This window comes from Carassius auratus, chromosome 41 (assembly GCF_003368295.1).
Source record: "Carassius auratus strain Wakin chromosome 41, ASM336829v1, whole genome shotgun sequence".
NCBI classification, from domain to species: Eukaryota; Metazoa; Chordata; class Actinopteri; order Cypriniformes; family Cyprinidae; genus Carassius; species Carassius auratus.
Window position 1 is genome coordinate 25,905,886 of NC_039283.1, and position 19,585 is coordinate 25,925,470.

Below are 19,585 nucleotides of genomic sequence, written 5' to 3' on the forward strand. Positions count from 1 at the left end.
GAGTTGACTTAACCTGAGATAGGAAACTGGGTTTTTCAGGTTCAGAACATCTAAATTGATTTTGATCAATCAGCTCCGAGAAGGTTGACTATGAGTTTAGCGTGCACCATGAGTATGAAAAGCCATGATCAATGGACCCCCAAAATTATGATTCACCATGTCAACAGGACCTGACAAAAAGATGTCCGCATACTTCCCAGTCAAAATGTAACTTTAATTATTAAATCACTTAAAATATCAAAGGAAAAAAACTGGCAGAACTGTAAATTATTGAACTAATAATAATTTTAATGGTATCCCAGAGGTAAAAGAAAAAATGCACAAAATAGCAGCTAAATATGAAATATAAAAACTTAGTTCAATCGGGTTAAGCATTAATATTAAATAAATATCATTCAGTATCTATTTCAATGTGCAGTAGCTTTTCCCACATAGTCTAATGCTCGTTTCACATAATTAAATGTTCTCTTTTCCAAATTGTTGCACTGAAATTAACATATGACTTCTACTTGGCCTACAACAAGAAGCCTTGCCAAACTAATGAATAACAGATGAATAGGAGATGGCCACAATACCAAGTATTAGAAGAATATTAAAATCCAACAGGGAAATAAAACTGTTGCTTTTTTTATTTTTAGGAAATAAAGATGGTTAAGAATACCTATCCTTTGCCATTGATGTCTCCAGCATTTGAGCGGTTGCAGAGAGCGTCTGTTTTCACTAAACTGGATCTTTGCAATGCTTATCATTTGGTCCACATTAGGTAGGGGGATGAGTGTAAGACTGCATTTAATATCCCCAAAGGGCACTTTGAATATCTTGTTATGCCGCTTGGCCTTTCAAACTCACCTGCAGTCTTCCAAGCATTCATCAATCGTAATAGTCGTGGAACAAAACACTGCTTTTCCATTCCAATCAAACATTAAACAGGTTCTCCCCACTCAGTGATGTACCCACTGAGAAATCTGATGAAAGATACCTAGTTATTGTTGATTCTATTGTACGGATCGAAAAAATAGAGACACCATTCGCCATAGTCTACCTTTTTACTGGGAGCCAGAGTTCCTAACATCTCTGCAAATTTTAAAGTGCTGGCTAATGCTAAACGCGAATGCCCAAATTAGGGGAACAGCAGCCACTGTCGCAGATCACGTTTTTCGCATTCACAGCCTCACAATGGACGTGGTTTCCAACAGGGGACCCCAATTTGTGTCCAGAATTTGGATGGAGTTTTGTAAGTTACTGGGGGCGAGTTTCAGTCTTTCCTCTGGTTTCCAACCTCAGAGCAATGTCAAGACAGACACTAATTACAAGTATGGGTTATCTCACTTGGCTTATATGTCACTATCCCTATCACTGTTTACTTTAATAAGTCATATGTGTCAAAACTAAACTCTACAGGGGATTTACGAACTTGCAGGCACGCCGTTACTCAAACACAGAACCAGGAAACAGGAATTAGTTCAGGGTGAAAGTGAAAGTGTAGTGGAGCTCGTGTGTTCGTGTCTGTATTTATGAAGTAAAATGGCTGAAGCCAGATATTTTCAGGATGACTTCTCATGTCCAGTGTGTCTGGATCTCCTGAAGGATCCAGTGACCATCCAGTGTGGACACAGTTACTGTAAGATCTGTATTACAGACTGCTGGGATCAGGAGGATCAGAAGAGAGTCTACAGTTGTCCTCAGTGCAGACAGACTTTCAGTCCAAGACCTGCTTTATCTAGAAACACCATGCTGGCTGAAGTGGTGGAGAAACTGAAGAAGAGGAAACGTCCTGATGACTGTGATGCTGGAGATGTAGATGTGCAGTGTGATGTCTGTACTGGAAGAAACCACAAAGCTGTCAAGTCCTGTCTGGTGTGTCTGAACTCTTACTGTCAGAATCACCTTGAACAACATGAGATTTGGTTTAGAGGAAAGAGACACAATTTGACAGAAGCCACTGGACGACTGCAGGAGATGATCTGCCAGAAACATGACAAGCTCCTTGAAGTTTTCTGTCGCACTGATCAGAAATATATATGTGTGCTGTGTACAATTATTGAACATAAAAACCATGACACTGTATCAGCTGCAGCACAGAGGACAGAGAAACAGGTATTATTTTTTTTTCAATTCAAGTTTATTTGTATAGCGCTTTTTACAATACAAATCGTTACAAAGCAACTTTACAGAAAATTATGTTTCTACAATATTTAGTAATAGCTTATAAGTGGTGACTGTCAGTTTGTGCACGTATGACAGGATTTGTTGAAAAATGTATACAAGTCGTAGTCAGCCAGATGATGAACATTATTAATAATTAATAATTATTATATGATTCAGTCACACTTGTAGCAATATTTGTTAGTTCTGTTGTTGATTCAGGGTTAGCATCATCTGAGGTCCTCCGAGGGTCAGCATCCTCTCTTCTCAGGTGTTCTGGATCCAGACTGGAGCTTGTGTAAATCAATTTAAGATACATTATTGGAAAGCTTGGCGAAAGAGATGCTTTTTAAATCTAGATTTAAACAGAGAGAGTGTGTCTGAACCCCGAACATTATCAGGAAGGCTATTCCAGAGTTTGGGAGCCAAATGTGAAAAAGCTCTACCTCCTTTAGTGGACTTTGCTATCCTAGGAACTACCAAAAGTCCAACGTTTTGTGACCTTAGGGTGCGTGACGGATTGTAGCGTGGTAGAAGGCTAGTTAGGTACGCAGGAGCTAAACCATTTAGGGCCTTATAGGTAAGTAATGATAATTTGTAACTGATATGGAACTTAATAGGTAGCCAGTGCAGAAACTGTAAAATTGGGGTAATATGATCATGTTTTCTTGACCTGGTAAGCACTCTTCCCGCTGCATTTTGGACTACCTGTAGCTTGTTTATTGAAGAAGCAGGACAACCACATAGAAGTGCATTACAATAGTCCAGTCTAGAGGTCATAAATGCATGAACTAGCTTTTCTGCATCAGAAACAGACAACAAATTATTGGTCTGGTGACATTTTGCTTGACTCCAAAAGAGTTTATTAGGTCAGTGTCACGCTGTCTAGTTTCCCTGTTGACCAGATTCCTGTTGACCTTCCAGAGTCGAGTCAGGGGCCCATTGACTTTCCAGAGTTGAGTCAGGTTCCGGTTGACCCTCCAAAGTCGAGTCAGGTGCTCGTGGACCCTCCAGAGTCGAGTCAGGTGCTCATGGACCCTCTAGAGTCATGGTTAGTCACCGTTGACCTTCCAGAGTCAGGGTTAGTCACCGTTGACCTTCCAGAGTCAGGGTTAGTCACCATTGACCTTCCAGAGTCAGGGCTAGTTCCTGTTGACCTTCCAGAGTCGAGTCAGGTGCCCGTTGAATTTCCAGAGTTAAGTCAAGTTCCGGTTGACCCTCCAAAGACGAGTCAGATGCTCGTGTACCCTCCAGAGTCGAGTCAGGTGTTCGTGTACCCTCCAGAGTCAGGTCAGGTGCTCGTGTACCCTCCAGAGTCAGGGTTAGTCACCGTCGACCTTCCAGAGTCAGGACTAGTCACCATTGACCTTCCAGAGTCAGGGCTAGTTACCGTTGATTTTCCAGAGTCAGGGTCAGTCACTGTTGACCTTCTAGAGTCAGGGTTAGTCACCGTTGACCTTCCAGAGTCAGGACTAGTCACCATTGACCTTCCAGAGTCAGGGCTAGTTACCGTGGACTTTCCAGAGTCAAGGCTAGTCACCATTGACCTTCCAGAGTCAGGACTAGTCACCATTGACCTTCCAGAGTCAAGGCTGGTCACCGTTGACCTTTCAGAGTCAAGTCAAGTCACTGGTGATCTTCAAGGACAGAGTCAAGTCACTGGTGATCCTCAAAGACAGAGTCAAGTCACTGGTGATCTTCAAGGACAGAGTCCAGTCACCGGTGATCTTCAAGGACCGAGTCTTGTCACCGGGGTTCTTCATGGGAGATTCCAAGTCACCAGTGATCTTCATGAACAAATACAAGTCACCAATGATTTTCATGAACAAATGCAAGTCACCAATAATCTTCATGAGCAGAGTCAAGTCAGCATTGATCTTCTGGAACCCAGTAGAAACACCATGGGAGTACCAGAGTCTCGTCATTTCTCTGCTGAACTATTGGAGCCTCTCCACATCTCTGCTGAACTACCAGAGTCGTTCCACGTCTCTGCTGAACTACTAGAGTCTCCTCTCGTCTCGGCTGATCTATCAGAGTCTTTCCTCGCCTCTGCGGAACTTCCAGAGTCTTGTCACGTCTCCGTCGAACTCTCTGAGCACCCGACTGATCCTGTTGCGGCCACGGAGGCTACCCATAACTTGTTCATGTTCTTTGTTTCAGACTTGTCCAGACTTGTTCTCCTGTCTTCTGCTCCGCCCTGGGGGCGTCTGGTTCGGCCGCACGGATGTGGTGGTCTTCTACTCCGCCCTGGGGGGCGTCTGTTTCGGCCGCACAGATGTGGTGGTCTTCTGCTCCGCCCTGGGGGACGTCTGCTCTGACCACACGGATGTGGTGGTATTTAGCTCCGCCCTGGAGGAAATCACGTTATGTCCTTCACGTTATGTCCTTCTTGGTCTTCCTCCTATGGACCTGGCCCTCCGTCCCTCCCCCTGATCCTCCGCCGGTCCACCTCCTTCCTGGGTTTCTGGTCTGAGTCTTTCTTTCTGTTTCCCTCTAAGGACCTGGCCCTCCGTCCCTCCCCCTGATCCTCTGCCGGTCCACCACCCTCCTGGACTCCTTGTTTTGTGTTGCACTTCTCTTGTCTCTGTTTCCCCATTTCTACCTGGTCCTCTTGTCTCTGATTTCCCCATTTTACCTGGCCCTCTAAATACCAGTCTTTTCCTGTTGTTTGTATGGAGTCCTTACCCTTCATATATCCAGCATTCTCGTTCCCTGAGATTCTTCCTAATCTGCTCGTCCTCCGAGTCCTCTCGTTTCCCGAGTTCCCTTTCCTGTTCCTTTCCTTTGTTTGTTTGTTTTGCTTGTTTTTTGACCATGATTTGGATTTTCCCTGAATAAGGACATATGCTATTAGATCTCTCTCTCTCTCCCTGTGTCTCTCTGGGTACACGATCGTAACAGTCAGTAAACGCAAGTCCTAATGCATCATTTGTATTATCAATGTGAATATTAAAATCTCCCATGATAAGAGCCTTATCAACTGTAACTAGAAGGTCTGAGAGGAAATCTTCTAATTCTTTTAGGAATTCTGTATACGGCCCTGGTGGTCTATACACAGTAGCCAGAGCAAGAGATACATTAGATTTCTTTTGCATATCTGACAGTGTAACATTAAGCAGAAGTATTTCGAATGAGGTGATCACGCTGCGGCCGTCGTGCAGCGCGTCCTCCGCTGTGGATGCACCCAGTGTCCGTGGTGTCCCGGCGCCGGAGTGAAGGACATGTGGGAAGATCGCATCCTGGGTGCACCGGGCCTGTGCAGAGAAACACACGGAGTAGACGTGGTGGGACTGTTAACAGCACGCTGTATACTTACCCCGAACTTGTTAGCGTCAGCCCGGGATGATTCTAGCACGGCTCTCCGCTCTCTCAGCTGGGCTTGCCTCACTTCCAGGTCGCGAATCTGCTTCCCCACGGCCTCGAGCTCGAGCTGCATTCGGTGTCCTCGCCTGCAATCAAAGGTAGACATTCATCCGCCATTAAAGCAAGTAACAGTGAGTACAGCAGTGGTAATGTGTGTGAATAGAGTATAAGCAATGTAAGCGCAGTTAGCAGCAACCATGCCGCTGATGCTAACGGCTATAAGCGGACCCAGGAGCTCAAAATAAAACTAGTAATAACGAGGCGCTCTGATTGTTTTTGTTGTAGAATACAATAGAGGATATATTCACACGTTATATAAACGGAAACGATGGTGTTTAAAATGTATTTTTAAGATAAAAATAGTCGATAAAAAGAATATAGTGACGGAGCTCAAACACAGTACGGGCGCCAACAACAAACAGGAAGTGACATTTGTGTATGTGTGATAAAATAATGGACTGAACTATTCAACTGTTCGTTGACAAAATATACTTTCATCAGTCAAAATACAAGCTCTGCTACAGAACAGAAATTCTGTCAGTATGAAGCTGTTTCTGTTCAACTTGTATAAACTCTTTAACTTACATTCATTATCATCTGTTTGTACTGCAGAAGGAGCTGAAGGAGTCACAGAAGATGCTCCAGCAGAGAATCCAGCAGAGAGAGAAAGATCTCCAGCAGCTGAGAGAGACTGTGGAGTCTCATAAGGTGAGTCTGGAGAAGAAGAAAAGTTTGTCTCCGTCTCAGTTCAGACTCACTGAAGCTGAATCACTGTGTGTCCTAACAGCGCTCTGCACAGACAGCAGTGGAGGACAGTGAGAGGATCTTTACTGAGCTCATCCGCTCCATTAAGAGAAGCCGCTCTGAGCTGATACGACTGATCAGAGATCAGGAAAAGACTGCAGTGAGTCCAGCTGAAGAACGACTGGAGCGACTGGAGCAGGAGATCAATGATCTGAGGAGGAGAGACGCTGAGCTGGAGCAGCTTTCACACACACAGGATCACATCCAGTTTCTGCAGGTAACACAGATCTAGAAGAACAGGATCATAGTGGACTCGAGCAGATCCTGCTGTGACAGAGACTCACAGAGAAACATTTCATGAGTGTCTTATTATATAATCATCAGTCAGACTCTCACCTGATCGCCTTCTTTTGCAATTAACCATGGGTTAATGATGCCATTAACAAATGGGTTTTAGCTCTGGAAATCCCTTTGTAATCTCTGAGCTCTTTTTTCTGGAAGATATATTTAGCTGCCAATCACCACTAGTGCCAAAACTTCACTAACATTTGAGCTTTTTACCTTTTTTTTGCTTCTGATTTATTCATTACAGCGGAATCAGACACCAAACATGAAGTCAGGCTGTATATTAGCAATACTTCAGTATACTGAAACCAAAACAAACCCGACTGTATCTTAAGGGTCCTTGTGAAGTTTCAGTGTCTCTAAGGTTATAAATGATGGTCAATCTAATTGTAGTCTTTGAACTGCTTTTCCGGACCAAATCTACTCAACCCTGTTAGATGGACATTTGTGTTCTTGGCAGATGTTTTATAATACAAACTATTTCCTAGAAAGTTCACATATAGTGTAAGTGTTAAAGGTACAGGTTGTAGGACCTGCCACTAGAGGGTGCACTATCAAAACAATAACAATCGCATGGTTTGATGACGCTAAGAAGGAGCATGGAATGATGGGATTTGTTGTCTTCTACCCAACTGCTGACAGCCATCAATCAGACGGAAAGATAAATCATGGATTTAACGCGAGTTCAACGATTTGTGCGAGTAGATTACATACAAAGTCAATGCAAAGACGCGATCAGACTATGGATCAGACGCATCCTTGCGCGTTTGTAGTGTATGCCCCATAATACTAATCTTGTTGATCGTTATAATAGCATACATTTTCTATAAAGATAACGAATCAAAACAACTCACCTTTGGCGTGAAACACAAGTGAGATCGGCATCTCTTTCTAGTTGAAGTTTGTCGAGAAGCTACTTCCACATTTGTCCACGACACTGTCATGTGGTTTCTACGCCAAGTCAACAAGAGCCGCACAAATCTGATGTTCCTGAAGGTTAATTGAGTGAAGTGTGGAGCTGATGCGTTTTGATTTCTGTTTTCTGTAGAGTTTCCAGTCTCTCTCAGCACCTCCTGAATCTACAGACGTAAATGATGATCTCTTCAGTTCTCTCGTCTCTTCTGATGGTCTGAGAGAATCTGTCCATCAGCTGAGAGACAAACTGGAGGATTTCTGCAAAGAGGAGCTCAAGAAGATCTCAGACAGAGGTAAAGTCCTGGAGATTCGTCTGCTCTCAGAAACCAGTCCATCATCATCTCATATCATGGAGAACATAATATTAGAAATGTCTTAGGAATAGATGCAGGATCATGAGAATCACGCTGTTCATGTCTGTTGATTTCCACAGTCACATTCACCAACATTGTTCCCAGAACCAGGAAGGACTTCCTACAATGTAAGTCTGTAAGAAAACAAGCAGAACAACTCACTGAATGTTCTTCCTGTATAATTCCTGTTTCTGATGTGTTTTATCTCCATCAGATTCCCATCAGCTCACTCTGGATCTGAACACAGTGAATAAACACCTCCGTCTTTCTGAGAACAACAAAGTGATTACTGTCACTTACACAGTCCAGCCGTATCCTGATCATCCAGACAGATTTGATGTGTATCGTCAGGTGTTATGTAGAGAGAGTGTGTGCGGACGCTGTTACTGGGAGCTGGAGTGGAGTGGACATTATGGTGTGCGTATATCAGTGTCATATAAGAGCATCAGCAGGAAGGGAGGTGTTGAATGCTTATTTGGATCTAATGATCAGTCCTGGAGTTTGATCTGCTTTCCTTCCAGATACTCATTCTGGCACAATAACATACACACTGTTATCCCTGTAGAGTCCATCAGCAGTAGAATAGGAGTGTTTGTGGATCACAGAGCAGGAACTCTGTCCTTCTACAGCGTCTCTGACACAATGAGCCTCATCCACACAGTCCAGACCACATTCACTCAGCCGCTCTATCCTGGGTTTGGGTTTGGATCCGGATCATCAGTGAAACTGTGTTGAGGAATCAGAATAGACTGATGACAGATTCTACCCATAATTCTTTGAGCTGCATGATAAAGCAGTAACAGTGGGATGTTATAGAGTCTCTCCTTTTCTCTTCAAGACATTAGTACTGCAGCTGAACTTCAGTCACTGAAATAACGTCAGGATAAATGTGTGTAATAAATCCTCTCATAGACAGTAAGATCAGTATGTGTGTGTGTGTGTGTGTGAGTCCTCCTGAGGGACCATGTGTTTCTGTGCTTTTCTTAACATCTGTTTGTGTTGATTTAGTTGATGTATTGTCACATCAAGCATTTATAATATTACTAACATTATACCCTTTCAGTTCAAATGATCACAGACAACAAATCAATTTCACCACTCACCTTATGGAGCTCCGGCCCTTTCCAGTGTTTTGTGTTCTTGTGTCACTAGTCGCTGTATTATGAACTGTGTAATTATTTTTTTTATTTTTAGGTTACAGCTTATTAATAATTTATTCTACTATAGTTCAGCTGTTGAAATTGTGTGTATGTGTGTGTTAGGCATGGGATGATTGCTGGTATCGAGGTATACCACGATTAAAAAATTTCACAGTTTCAAAAGTCAAGTCAAGTCAAGTCACCTTTATTAATATAGCACTTTTAAACAAAATACATTGCGTCAAAGCAACTGAACAACATTCATTAGGAAAACAGTGTGTCAATAATGCAAAATGATAGTTAAAGGCAGTTCATCATTGATATTTTACCTTGTATAAGATACAATGTTTTAATTTGCAAAAAAAAAAGGCAGTTCATCAATGAATTCAGTGATCTCTGTTCAGTTTAAATAGTGTCTGTGCATTTATTTGCAATCAAGTGACCCCAACTAAGCAAGCCAGAGGCGACAGTGGCAAGGAACCGAAACTCCATCGGTGACAGAATGGAGAAAAAAAACCTTGGGAAAAACCAGGCTCAGTTGGGGGTCAGTTCTCCTCTGACCAGACGAAACCAGTAGTTCAATTCCAGGCTGCAGCAAAGTCAGATTGTGCAGAAGAATGATCTGTTTCCTGTGGTCTTGTCCTGGTGCTCCTCTGAGACAAGGTCTTTACAGGGGATCTGTATCTGGGCTCTAGTTGTCCTGGTCTCCGCTGTCTTTCAGGGCAGTAGAGGTCCTTTCTAGGTGATGATCCACCATCTGGTCTGGATACGTACTGGATCCGGGTGACTGCAGTGACCCTCTGATCTGGACACAGACTGGATCTGGTGGCTACGGTGACCTCGGAACAAGAGAGAAACAGACTAATATTAGCGTAGATGCCATTCTTCTAATGATGTAGCAAGTACATCGGGTGTTATGGGAAGTGTTTCCGGTTCCGGTTTACCTAATTAATGCAGCCTAAAAATCCTTTAATGGATTTGGATATTAAAAGCATATTAGTATGTTATGTGTAAGCCAGGTTAAAGAGATGGGTCTTTAATCTAGATTTAAACTGCAAGAGTGTGTCTGCCTCCCGAACAATGTTAGGTAGGTTATTCCAGAGTTTAGGTGCCAAATAGGAAAAGGATCTGCCGCCCGCAGTTGATTTTGATATTCTAGGTATTATCAAATTGCCTGAGTTTTGAGAACGTAGCGGACGTAGAGGAGTATAATGTAAAAGGAGCTCATTCAAATACTGAGGTGCTAAACCATTCAGGGCTTTATAAGTAATAAGCAATATTTTAAAATCTATACGATGTTTGATAGGGAGCCAGTGCAGTGTTGACAGGACCGGGCTAATATGGTCATACTTCCTGGTTCTAGTAAGAACTCTTGCTGCTGCATTTTGGACTAGCTGTAGTTTGTTTACCAAGCGTGCAGAACAACCACCCAATAAAGCATTACAATAATCTAACCTTGACGTCATAAATGCATGGATTAACATTCCTGCATTTGACATTGAGAGCATAGGCCGTAATTTAGATATATCTTTGAGATGGAAATATGCAGTTTTAACAATGCTAGAAATGTGGCTTTCTAAGGAAAGATTGCGATCAAATAACACACCTATGTTCCTAACAGATGATGAAGAATTGACAGAGCAACCATCAGGTCTTAGACAAAACCACTAATATTTTCCATTATACCTTTCCTGCAGTATGCACTGTTTTCCATGTTTCCTCAATGACTAAAGGAGTAGGAATCTCTCAGGCTGAGTGCAGTTTAGAGAGTAACATTGACCCATCATCCTCCTGTTGGTGCGAGCGAGCTGTCAGTCATGTGTTTACATTTAGTGTTGTGAAGGTCACTGCAATCACCCGGATCCAGTACATATCCAGAACAGATGGTGGATCAGCTCCTAGAAAGGACCTCTACATCCCTGAAAGACAGCGGAGACCAGGACAACTAGAGCCCAGATACAGATCCCCTGTAAAGACCTTGTCTCAGAGGAGCACCAGGACAAGACCACAGGAAACAGATGATTCTTCTGCACAATCTGACTTTGCTGCAGTCTGGAATTGAACTACTGGTTTCGTCTGGTCAGAGGAGAACTCACCCCCAACTGAGCCTGGTTTCTCCCAAGGTTTTTTCTCCATTCTGTCACCGATGGAGTTTCGGTTCCTTGCCGCTGTCGCCTCTGGCTTGCTTAGTTGGGGTCACTTCATCTACAGCGATATCATTGACTTGATTACAAATAAATGCACAGACACTATTTAAACTGAACAGAGATGACATCACTGAATTCACAGCATCACAGAGGCCGTTCATGAACTCACAAACTGTCCTGTCATACCAAAATAGGCAGATTATGAGCATTCATGTTGCGGCTATGGTGGCTGATCACAAACTCTCTGCCTGTTCCGTCACAGTCAAGTGGTCTGTCCATGTCTCTGCTCCACCATGGCTTCCTCCTTTGCCAGTTGTGCCATGGCTCCCATGCTTCTCTGGATCTAACCTTGTGGACTTCTGCTCCACTGTTTCACTGTCTGTCTCTTTTCCATGTTCCGGGTCCACCATTGCTCCACTGTTTGCTTCTGATCCAAGGCCCAGGTCCTCCATTGATTCACAGTCTGCTTCTACTCCATGGCCCTGGTCCTCCATTGCTGTACAGTCTAAACTTGCCTCTGCTTCATGGCCCAGGTCCATCATGGCTCCACTGTCCAGTTATGCCATTGCCTCAAAGTCCAGGCCCACCACTGCTCCATGGCCCATGGTCTTGCCCACTGCTTCATGGTCCATGCCATGATTCTGAACCTGTTCCCCTACGTTGGCCTGGTCCTCGGTTGGGGTGGGTGTTGCATTAGGGCGTCAGGAGAAACTTGATGTATACATTTATTAATCAGTTGGATGTTTCACAGGATGCTATTATAATGTTGTCAAATTATAAGCTTAATGTGGTGCAATACCAGTCACTTATGAGAAAACATTGGTAGAACGGTCTCTTTATAACGGTTTTAGTGTTTTTTTAATGGAAATAAAAGTCTGGAAGTAAATTTGAATTAATAAATGTGTATGTGGGTGTGTGTTCACTACTCTGTGCTGTCTGTTTGCATTTGGATAGATTGATTTCAGAGGAAAAATTACGAATATGGATTATCATACTTGGCTTATGTGTCACTGTGCATATCACTGTTTACTTTAATGAGAGTCAAGTGTGTTGAAACTAAACCCTACAGGGGCTTTACAAACTTGCAGGCACGCCTGTTTTATAAACGTTACTCAAACACAGAACCAGGAAACAGGAATCAGTTAAGGGGAAAGAGAAAGTGAAAGTGTAGTAGAGCTCTTGTGTGTTCGTGTCTGTATTCATGATACATGTATAAATGGCTGAAGTCAGATATTTTCAGGATGAGTTCTCGTGTCCAGTGTGTCTGGATCTCCTGAAGGATCCAGTGACCATTCAGTGTGGACACAGTTACTGTAATAATTGTATTACAGGCCGCTGGGATCAGGAGGATCAGAAGACAGTCTACAGCTGTCCTCAGTGCAGACAGACCTTCAGTCCAAGACCTGCTTTATCTAGAAACACCATGCTGGCTGAAGTGGTGGAGAAACTGAAGAAGAGGAAACGTCCTGATGACTGTGATGCTGGAGATGGAGATGTGCAGTGTGACGTATGTACTGGAAGAAAATACAAAGCTGTCAAGTCCTGTCTGATGTGTCTGAACTCTTACTGTCAGAATCACCTCGAAGAACATGAGAGTTGGTTTAGAGGAAAGAGGCACAATTTGACCGAAGCCACTGGACGACTGCAGGAGATGATCTGCCAGAAACATGAGAAGCTCCTTGAGGTTTTCTGTCGCACTGACCAGAAATGTATATGCATGCTGTGTACGATTATTGAACATAAAAACCACGACATTGTTTCAGCCGCAGCACAGAGGACAGCTAATCAGGTATGTAAAACTAGACAGTGATGAAATATTGATGACATTCATTTCATATGACTCTCATTTAATATGCACTATATTAAATGTTACGATCATCAGCTGGAGTGCCCATGAACTTCTATAGAGGGCACTCCACTCAGGACTCTGGCATGTTCTATTTCCATTCCCAACTCCATTTCCCATAATCTCATTCTTAGGGCTAATCACAACCAGGTGTTCTCCATTACTACTCCCCTATATAAACTGTGTTTGGACTCACAATCATGGCGAAGTCTTGTTTAGCCCGTCTAGTATTTCCAAGCGTTTTCCCTGTGTTTGTTCTTCCCGACTCTGATTCTCTGATGCCTGCCCTGACCTCTGCTTGTTACTGTTATGATTCTGGATATCCATGATATACCTGACGGCATTCCTGATTACTGCCTGTCTGACCATTCTCTTAATAAAGTTCTGCACATGGATCCAAACGTCTCTGACTCATCGTTACAGAAGACTTTGCCAAACCAGGATCCACCAGTCTTAAGGAATACATCAAGGTAAGTCATGCATCTAGGAGCCCAGCTTATGTGTCTATGTCAAGGAGATCGCCCATCGAGGACTATGTGATGGACTTTGTTGAGTTGGCTCATTTAACCAACATAGACCAGGTATGCCTCATGATCTTTTTCAGAGGAGGGCTGTCTGACTCATGTAGTTTGTTCATGCCATTATATGAACCTCACTGGACACTTAAAGTTTATATAGATCTGGCACTTCAACTTAGTGGCTCTGCTTTTACCGTGGGTGTTGAGGATGAGGAACATCGCAGACCTGCAGTATCTTCCATTACAGAAACTGTGCATAAGTTGGCCGCCAGCCCAGAGCCACTGCACAAGATGGCAGCCGCCGTTGACTTTGCAGAGTCAAGTCAGGTCTCCGTTGACTTCGCAGAGTCAAATCAGGTCCCATTTGATCTTCATGACTAAAGTCAAGTCACCAAGGACCTTCAGGAACAAAGTCAAGTCACCAAGGATCTTCAGGAACAAAGTCAAGTCACCATTAATCTCCATAAGTCAAGTACAGCCACAGGTAAACTTCATGAGACAAATCGAGTCACCGTTAGTCTTCATGAGCAAAGTCAAGTCGCCACCAATCTTCGTGAACTAAATCAAGTCACAGTTGATCTTTATGATGCCCAGTCAAATCACCACAGATCTTCCAGAGTTTCATCACATCTCAGCAGATCTTCCAGAATTTCAACAGATCTCATACCGCAACAGATCTTCCAGATCCTCGTCACCTATCAGCAGACCTACCAGAGCCTTGTCAGATCTCAGCAGAAATTTCAGAGCCTCATCACATCTCATCTGAACTTCCAGGGCCTCGTCACAGCCTGTCTGTTGCACCCAGCCATGTTCTCTCAGCCTGTATTATTGCTGTCAAGGACACTGTTACTGCTGTGGAACCTCCAGAGATGGTGGCAACTCTCTGTCTGCTCTGTCTGCACTGCCTCGGTCCACGGTCAATCCACTTCCACATGGACCTGGCCATCCTCCCCCTGTTCCGCCTCCACTTCGCCGCCCTCCTAGATTGTTTAGAGCGCCTGGAAGCTGCTCCTTTGGAGGGGACTATGTTACGATCATCAGCTGGAGTGCCCATGAACTCCTATAGAGGGCACTCCACTCAGGACTCAGGCATCTTCTATTTCCATTCCTAACTCCATTTCCCATAATCCTGTTCTCAGGACTAATCACAACCAGGTGTTCCCCATTACCCCTCCCCTATATAAACTGTGTTTGGACTCAATCATTGCAAAGTCTTGTTTAGCCCCGTCTAGCATTTCAGAGAGTTTTCCCTGTGTTTGTTCTTCCCTTGTCTGATCTTGGATTGTTTAAACCGACTCTGATTCTCTGCTGCCTGCCCTGACCTCTGCTTGTTACTGTTACTGTAATGATTTTGGATATCCCTGACATACCTGACGCCGTTCCTAATTACTGCCTGACCATTCTTTTAATAAAGTTCTGCACATGGATCAGAACATCTCTGACTCATCGTTACATTAACAGGTTACAGCATTCACACATCACAGGGCAACAGAAATTAATAGCAGGTACACTGTTGGCTGGAAATGCACCAGAAACCTTCATCAAAATATATACTTTCATCAGTCAATAGACAAACTCTACTACTGTACACAGCAGACACACTGTAAGTGTGAAGTTCTACATCTGTGTTAGTTTAACTTTTATAATACTTAAACTTACATTTATTATAATCTGTTTGTACTGCAGAGGCAGCTGAAGGAGACACAGAAGATGCTCCAGCAGAGAATCCAGCAGAGAGAGAAAGATCTCCAGCAGCTGAGAGAGACTGTGGAGTCTCATAAGGTGAGTCTGGAGAAGAAGAGAAGTTTGTCTCCGTCTCAGTTCAGACTCACTGAAGCTGAATCACTGTGTCTCCTAACTTCGCTCTGCACAGACAGCAGTGGAGGACAGTGAGGGGATCTTTACTGAGCTCATCCGCTCCATTGAGAGAAGCTGCTATGAGGTGATACGACTGATCAGAGATCAGGAAAAGACTGCAGTGAGTCCAGCTGAGGGACGACTGGAGCGACTGGAGCTTCTGGAGCAGGAGATCAATAATCTGAGGAGGAGAGACGCTGAGCTGGAGCAGCTTTCACACACACAGGATCACATCCAGTTCCTGCAGGTAACACACATCTAGAAGAACAGGATCATAGTGGACTTGAATGAGACCCTGCTGTAACATTTCATGAGTGTGTTATTATATAATCGTCACTCACCTGATCAAATTCTTTTGAAAGAGTCGCCACATACAAATGGCTTTCAGCTCTGGAAATCTCTTAGGAATCTTTCTCTGAGTTCTTTATTATGGAAGACATATTTAGCCGTCGAACACCACTAGCACCAACCAACAGTTAAAAAATTAACTCACAACTTTTAACTTCATTTCCCCTATTCACTTGTTACATAACGGTGAAATCAGTGAAACTCGTTAATACAGATTCTGAGTGACATTAATCAGAATTGGATCAGATTATCTTGAAACCTGATAAAAATGATCTTTATTTGCCTGTAACACATGGATGAATTTGACCACTCTAAAGTTATAAATAATGGTCAGTTTAATCATAGCATTTGAGCTGCTTTCCTGACCAAATCTTCTCAACCATACAATGAGATTCCATTGAAGTGCTTGAGCTGTTAGATGGACATTTATGTTCTTAGCAGATTTTTTATCATCCAAACTATTTCCTAGAAAGTTCACATAGTGTAAGAGTTAAACACTAGAATCTGTAGCTCTAATGTGATATAATGAATATGAGAAGAATGAAGCTGAAGCTGTGAAAGTGCTGGATGGATGTGCGTTACTAAAGTGAAAGTGAAGTGACATTCAGCCAAGTATGGTGACCCATACTCAGAATTTGTGCTCTGCATTTAACCCATCAGAAATGCACACACACAGAGCAGTGAACACACACACACACACACTGTGAGCACACACCCAGAGCAGTGGGCAGCCATTTATGCTGCGGCGCCCGGGGAGCAGTTGGGGGTTCGATCCCTTGCTCAAGGGCACCTCAGTCGTGGTATTGAAAGTGGAGAGAGAGAACTGTACATGCACTCCCCCCACCCACAATTCCTGCCAGCCTGGGACTAGAACCCACAACCCTTCGATTGGGAGTCCAACCCTTTAACCATTAGGCCACGACTTCCCCTTAAAGATCAGTCAAGTCAAGTCTTTTACTATGATTTTCATATTTTCTCATTTACAAGCAAGGACCACAATGCAAATAAGTTTATACAACTTGTGTTATCCTTGACAACCAAAGTTAGTAACAGTATATTGCTACTTTTTGTGTCAAATAACTCAAACTGAAACTCAAGAGACGCACAAATCTGATGTTCCTGAAGGTTATTGAGTGAAGTGTGGAGCTGATGCATTTTGATTTCTGTTTTCTGTAGAGTTTCCAGTCTCTCTCAGCACCTCCTGAATCTACAGACGTAAATAATGATCTCTTCAGTTCTCTCGTCTCTTCTGATGGTCTGAGAGAATCTGTCCATCAGCTGAGAGACAAACTGGAGGATTTCTGCAAAGAGGAGCTCAAGAAGATCTCAGACAGAGGTAAAGTCCTGGAGATTCATCTGCTCTCAGAAACCAGTCCATCATCATCTCATACCATGGAGAACATCATATTAGAAATGTCTTAGGAATAGATGCAGGATCATGAGAATCACGCTGTTCATGTCTGTTGATTTCCACAGTCACATTGACCAACATTGTTCCCAGAACCAGGAAGGACTTCCTACAATGTAAGTCCGTAAGAAAGCAAGCAGAATAACTGAGTGTGTTCATGTTCTTCCTGTATAATTCCTGTTTCTGATGTGTTTTATCTCCATCAGATTCCCATCAGCTCACTCTGGATCTGAACACAGTGAATAAAAACCTCTGTCTGTCTGAGAACAACAGGGTGATTACATTCACTTACACAGTCCAGCCGTATCCTGATCATCCAGACAGATTTGATGTGTATCGTCAGGTGTTGTGTAGAGAGAGTGTGTGTGGACGCTGTTACTGGGAGCTGGAGTGGAGGGGACGTGTGTATATATCAGTGTCATATAAGAGCATCAGCAGGAAGGGTTTGGATGATGAGTGTTTGTTTGGATTTAATGATCAGTCCTGGAGTTTGATCTGCTCTTCCTCCAGTTACTCATTCATACACAATAACATACAGACTGTTCTCTCTGTAGAGTCCATCAGCAGTAGAATAGGAGTGTTTGTGGATCACAGAGCAGGAACTCTGTCCTTCTACAGCGTCTCTGACACAATGAGCCTCATCCACACAGTCCAGACCACATTCACTCAGCCGCTCTATCCTGGGTTTGAGGTTAAAAAAAGATCATCTGTAAAATTGTGTTGATGAATCAGAATAGACTGAAGAGATATTATACCCATAGTGCTTTGAGCTGCATGATTAGTAACAGTGAGATTTTATAGAGTCTCTCCTTTTCTCTTCATGACATTAATAGTGCAGCTGAACTTGTGTGACTGAAATAACGTTAAGAATACATGTCTGCAATAAATCCTCATACAGACAGTAAGATCAGTGTGAGTCCTGCTGAGTGACCATGTGCTTCTGTGCTTTTCTCAAACTGTTTGTGTCTCATCAATCATTTCTATTATTACAATCGTAAGTACCTTTAAATTCAAATGATCATCAGAAACATCTACTATATATCTAACGTGAGCAGCCCCTCAAATAACACACGTGACGTGAGTAGGCCCTGGAGTACCACGTGTGACGTGAACGGACTCTGGCTTGACAGACATGAAATGAACGGACCCTGGCTCTGGTTTAGTGCCCTGTTCCTTCTCCATTAGCCTGGTAATACCAAGCTCTGCTACTTTGCTTTGCTTCTTAGACAGAGTCTGGAAGGGAATAATTGACAAGCGTTTACTTTCTCGTGGGGGGCACTTGTCTGAAGTTTAAAATCATTGGTTACCCATTAGACAATCACATAGTGTTTGGTTAAGATGTGTGTATTATGCGCTGGCTCAGCCGCCTTGAACTTCCACTGTTAACACAGGCATGCTGCTAAAACAAAACCATTGAGCGAGTTTTGCTGCCTCTTTAACCTTATCCTGCATGAGAGCAACCAAGGGGGACAATCACAAATATTGCCTTGCTGGACTTTGGACTCCCCAGTTTCTCGCTGATGATCGGTAACAGTTGATAAATTAAAATTTTCCCAAAAGCTGTCGGGAGTAGGGCCACAACATCACCTCCATTCAAAATGTGAAACAAACACTCTTCTTGTTCGAGCTTCAGTTGGCAAATGCCGGGAATATGCAGATTGCATAGCATCCCGTGTCTCCATGGTTCACTATCTCAGACTGAGTAAAGAAGCGAAGTGAAATCGAGCAGAAGTACAAAGTTCTCCATGATACCCACAGTAAAACCAGATCCACTCAACTTCGCAGTTTATATACTGTTCAGTATAGTCCATTGTGGGTTATGTAGTGGTATCAAACATATATTTCATGAGATTGTCCAAAACGGAAAATGAAGTTCACCTGATAACAAAGTTCACAAAGATCAACTTTCAAAAGTAATAAATATTACATATGAACAACTATGATTTTTACAAGTTGCTCCTTTTCTCTTTGATACATTGACAGCAATAATGGGAACTATGTTAGGCTGCTATTAATCGACTATAGCTCAGCTTTCAATACTATAGTCCCCATCAAACTTGCTTCTAAACTCATAGACCTTGGTCTAAACTCTTCACTCTGCGACTGGATTCATGGCTTCCTCACCGACAGACCTCAAGTGGTGAAAGTAGGCCAGTTCACCTCCAGCTCCATCACCCATTAATAAGGTAAACCGGAACCGGAAACACTTCCCATAACACCCGATGTACTTGCTACATCGTTAGAAGAATGGCATCTACGCTAATATTAGTCTTTTTCTCTCTTGTTCCGAGGTCACCGTAGCCACCAGATCCAGTCTGTGTCCAGATCAGAGGGTCACTGCAGTCACCCGGATCCAGTACGTATCCAGACCAGATGGTGGATCAGCACCTAGAAAGGACCTCTACTGCCCTGAAAGACAGCGGAGACCAGGACAACTAGAGCCCAGATACAGATCCC

The 19,585-nt window shown here is 43.3% G+C and overlaps 1 protein-coding gene and 1 pseudogene across 1 annotated transcript; both read left to right on the forward strand.

The window, feature by feature from the left end:
* Window positions 1-1,480: 1,480 nt before the first annotated feature.
* On the forward strand, window positions 1,481-9,372 carry LOC113059425 (tripartite motif-containing protein 16-like). The gene is made up of 6 exons (XM_026227910.1): window positions 1,481-2,097; window positions 6,121-6,216; window positions 6,296-6,529; window positions 7,646-7,805; window positions 7,946-7,993; window positions 8,080-9,372. The coding sequence occupies exons 1-6, from the start codon at window positions 1,525-1,527 to the stop codon at window positions 8,598-8,600; spliced, it is 1,632 nt and encodes a 543-aa protein (XP_026083695.1). The 5' UTR covers window positions 1,481-1,524; the 3' UTR covers window positions 8,601-9,372.
* Window positions 9,373-11,249: 1,877 nt separating this feature from the next.
* On the forward strand, window positions 11,250-19,295 carry LOC113059426 (tripartite motif-containing protein 16-like; annotated as a pseudogene).
* Window positions 19,296-19,585: the final 290 nt, after the last annotated feature.

Coding starts and splice junctions, on each gene's coding strand:
- LOC113059425 (XM_026227910.1), top strand. CDS start 1,525: ATGGCTGAAGCCAGATATTTTCAGGATGACTTCTCATGTCCAGTGTGT. Junction 6,530..7,645: donor ATCACATCCAGTTTCTGCAG/GTAACACAGATC, acceptor TGTTTTCTGTAG/AGTTTCCAGTCTCTCTCAGC. Junction 7,994..8,079: donor CAGGAAGGACTTCCTACAAT/GTAAGTCTGTAA, acceptor TATCTCCATCAG/ATTCCCATCAGCTCACTCTG.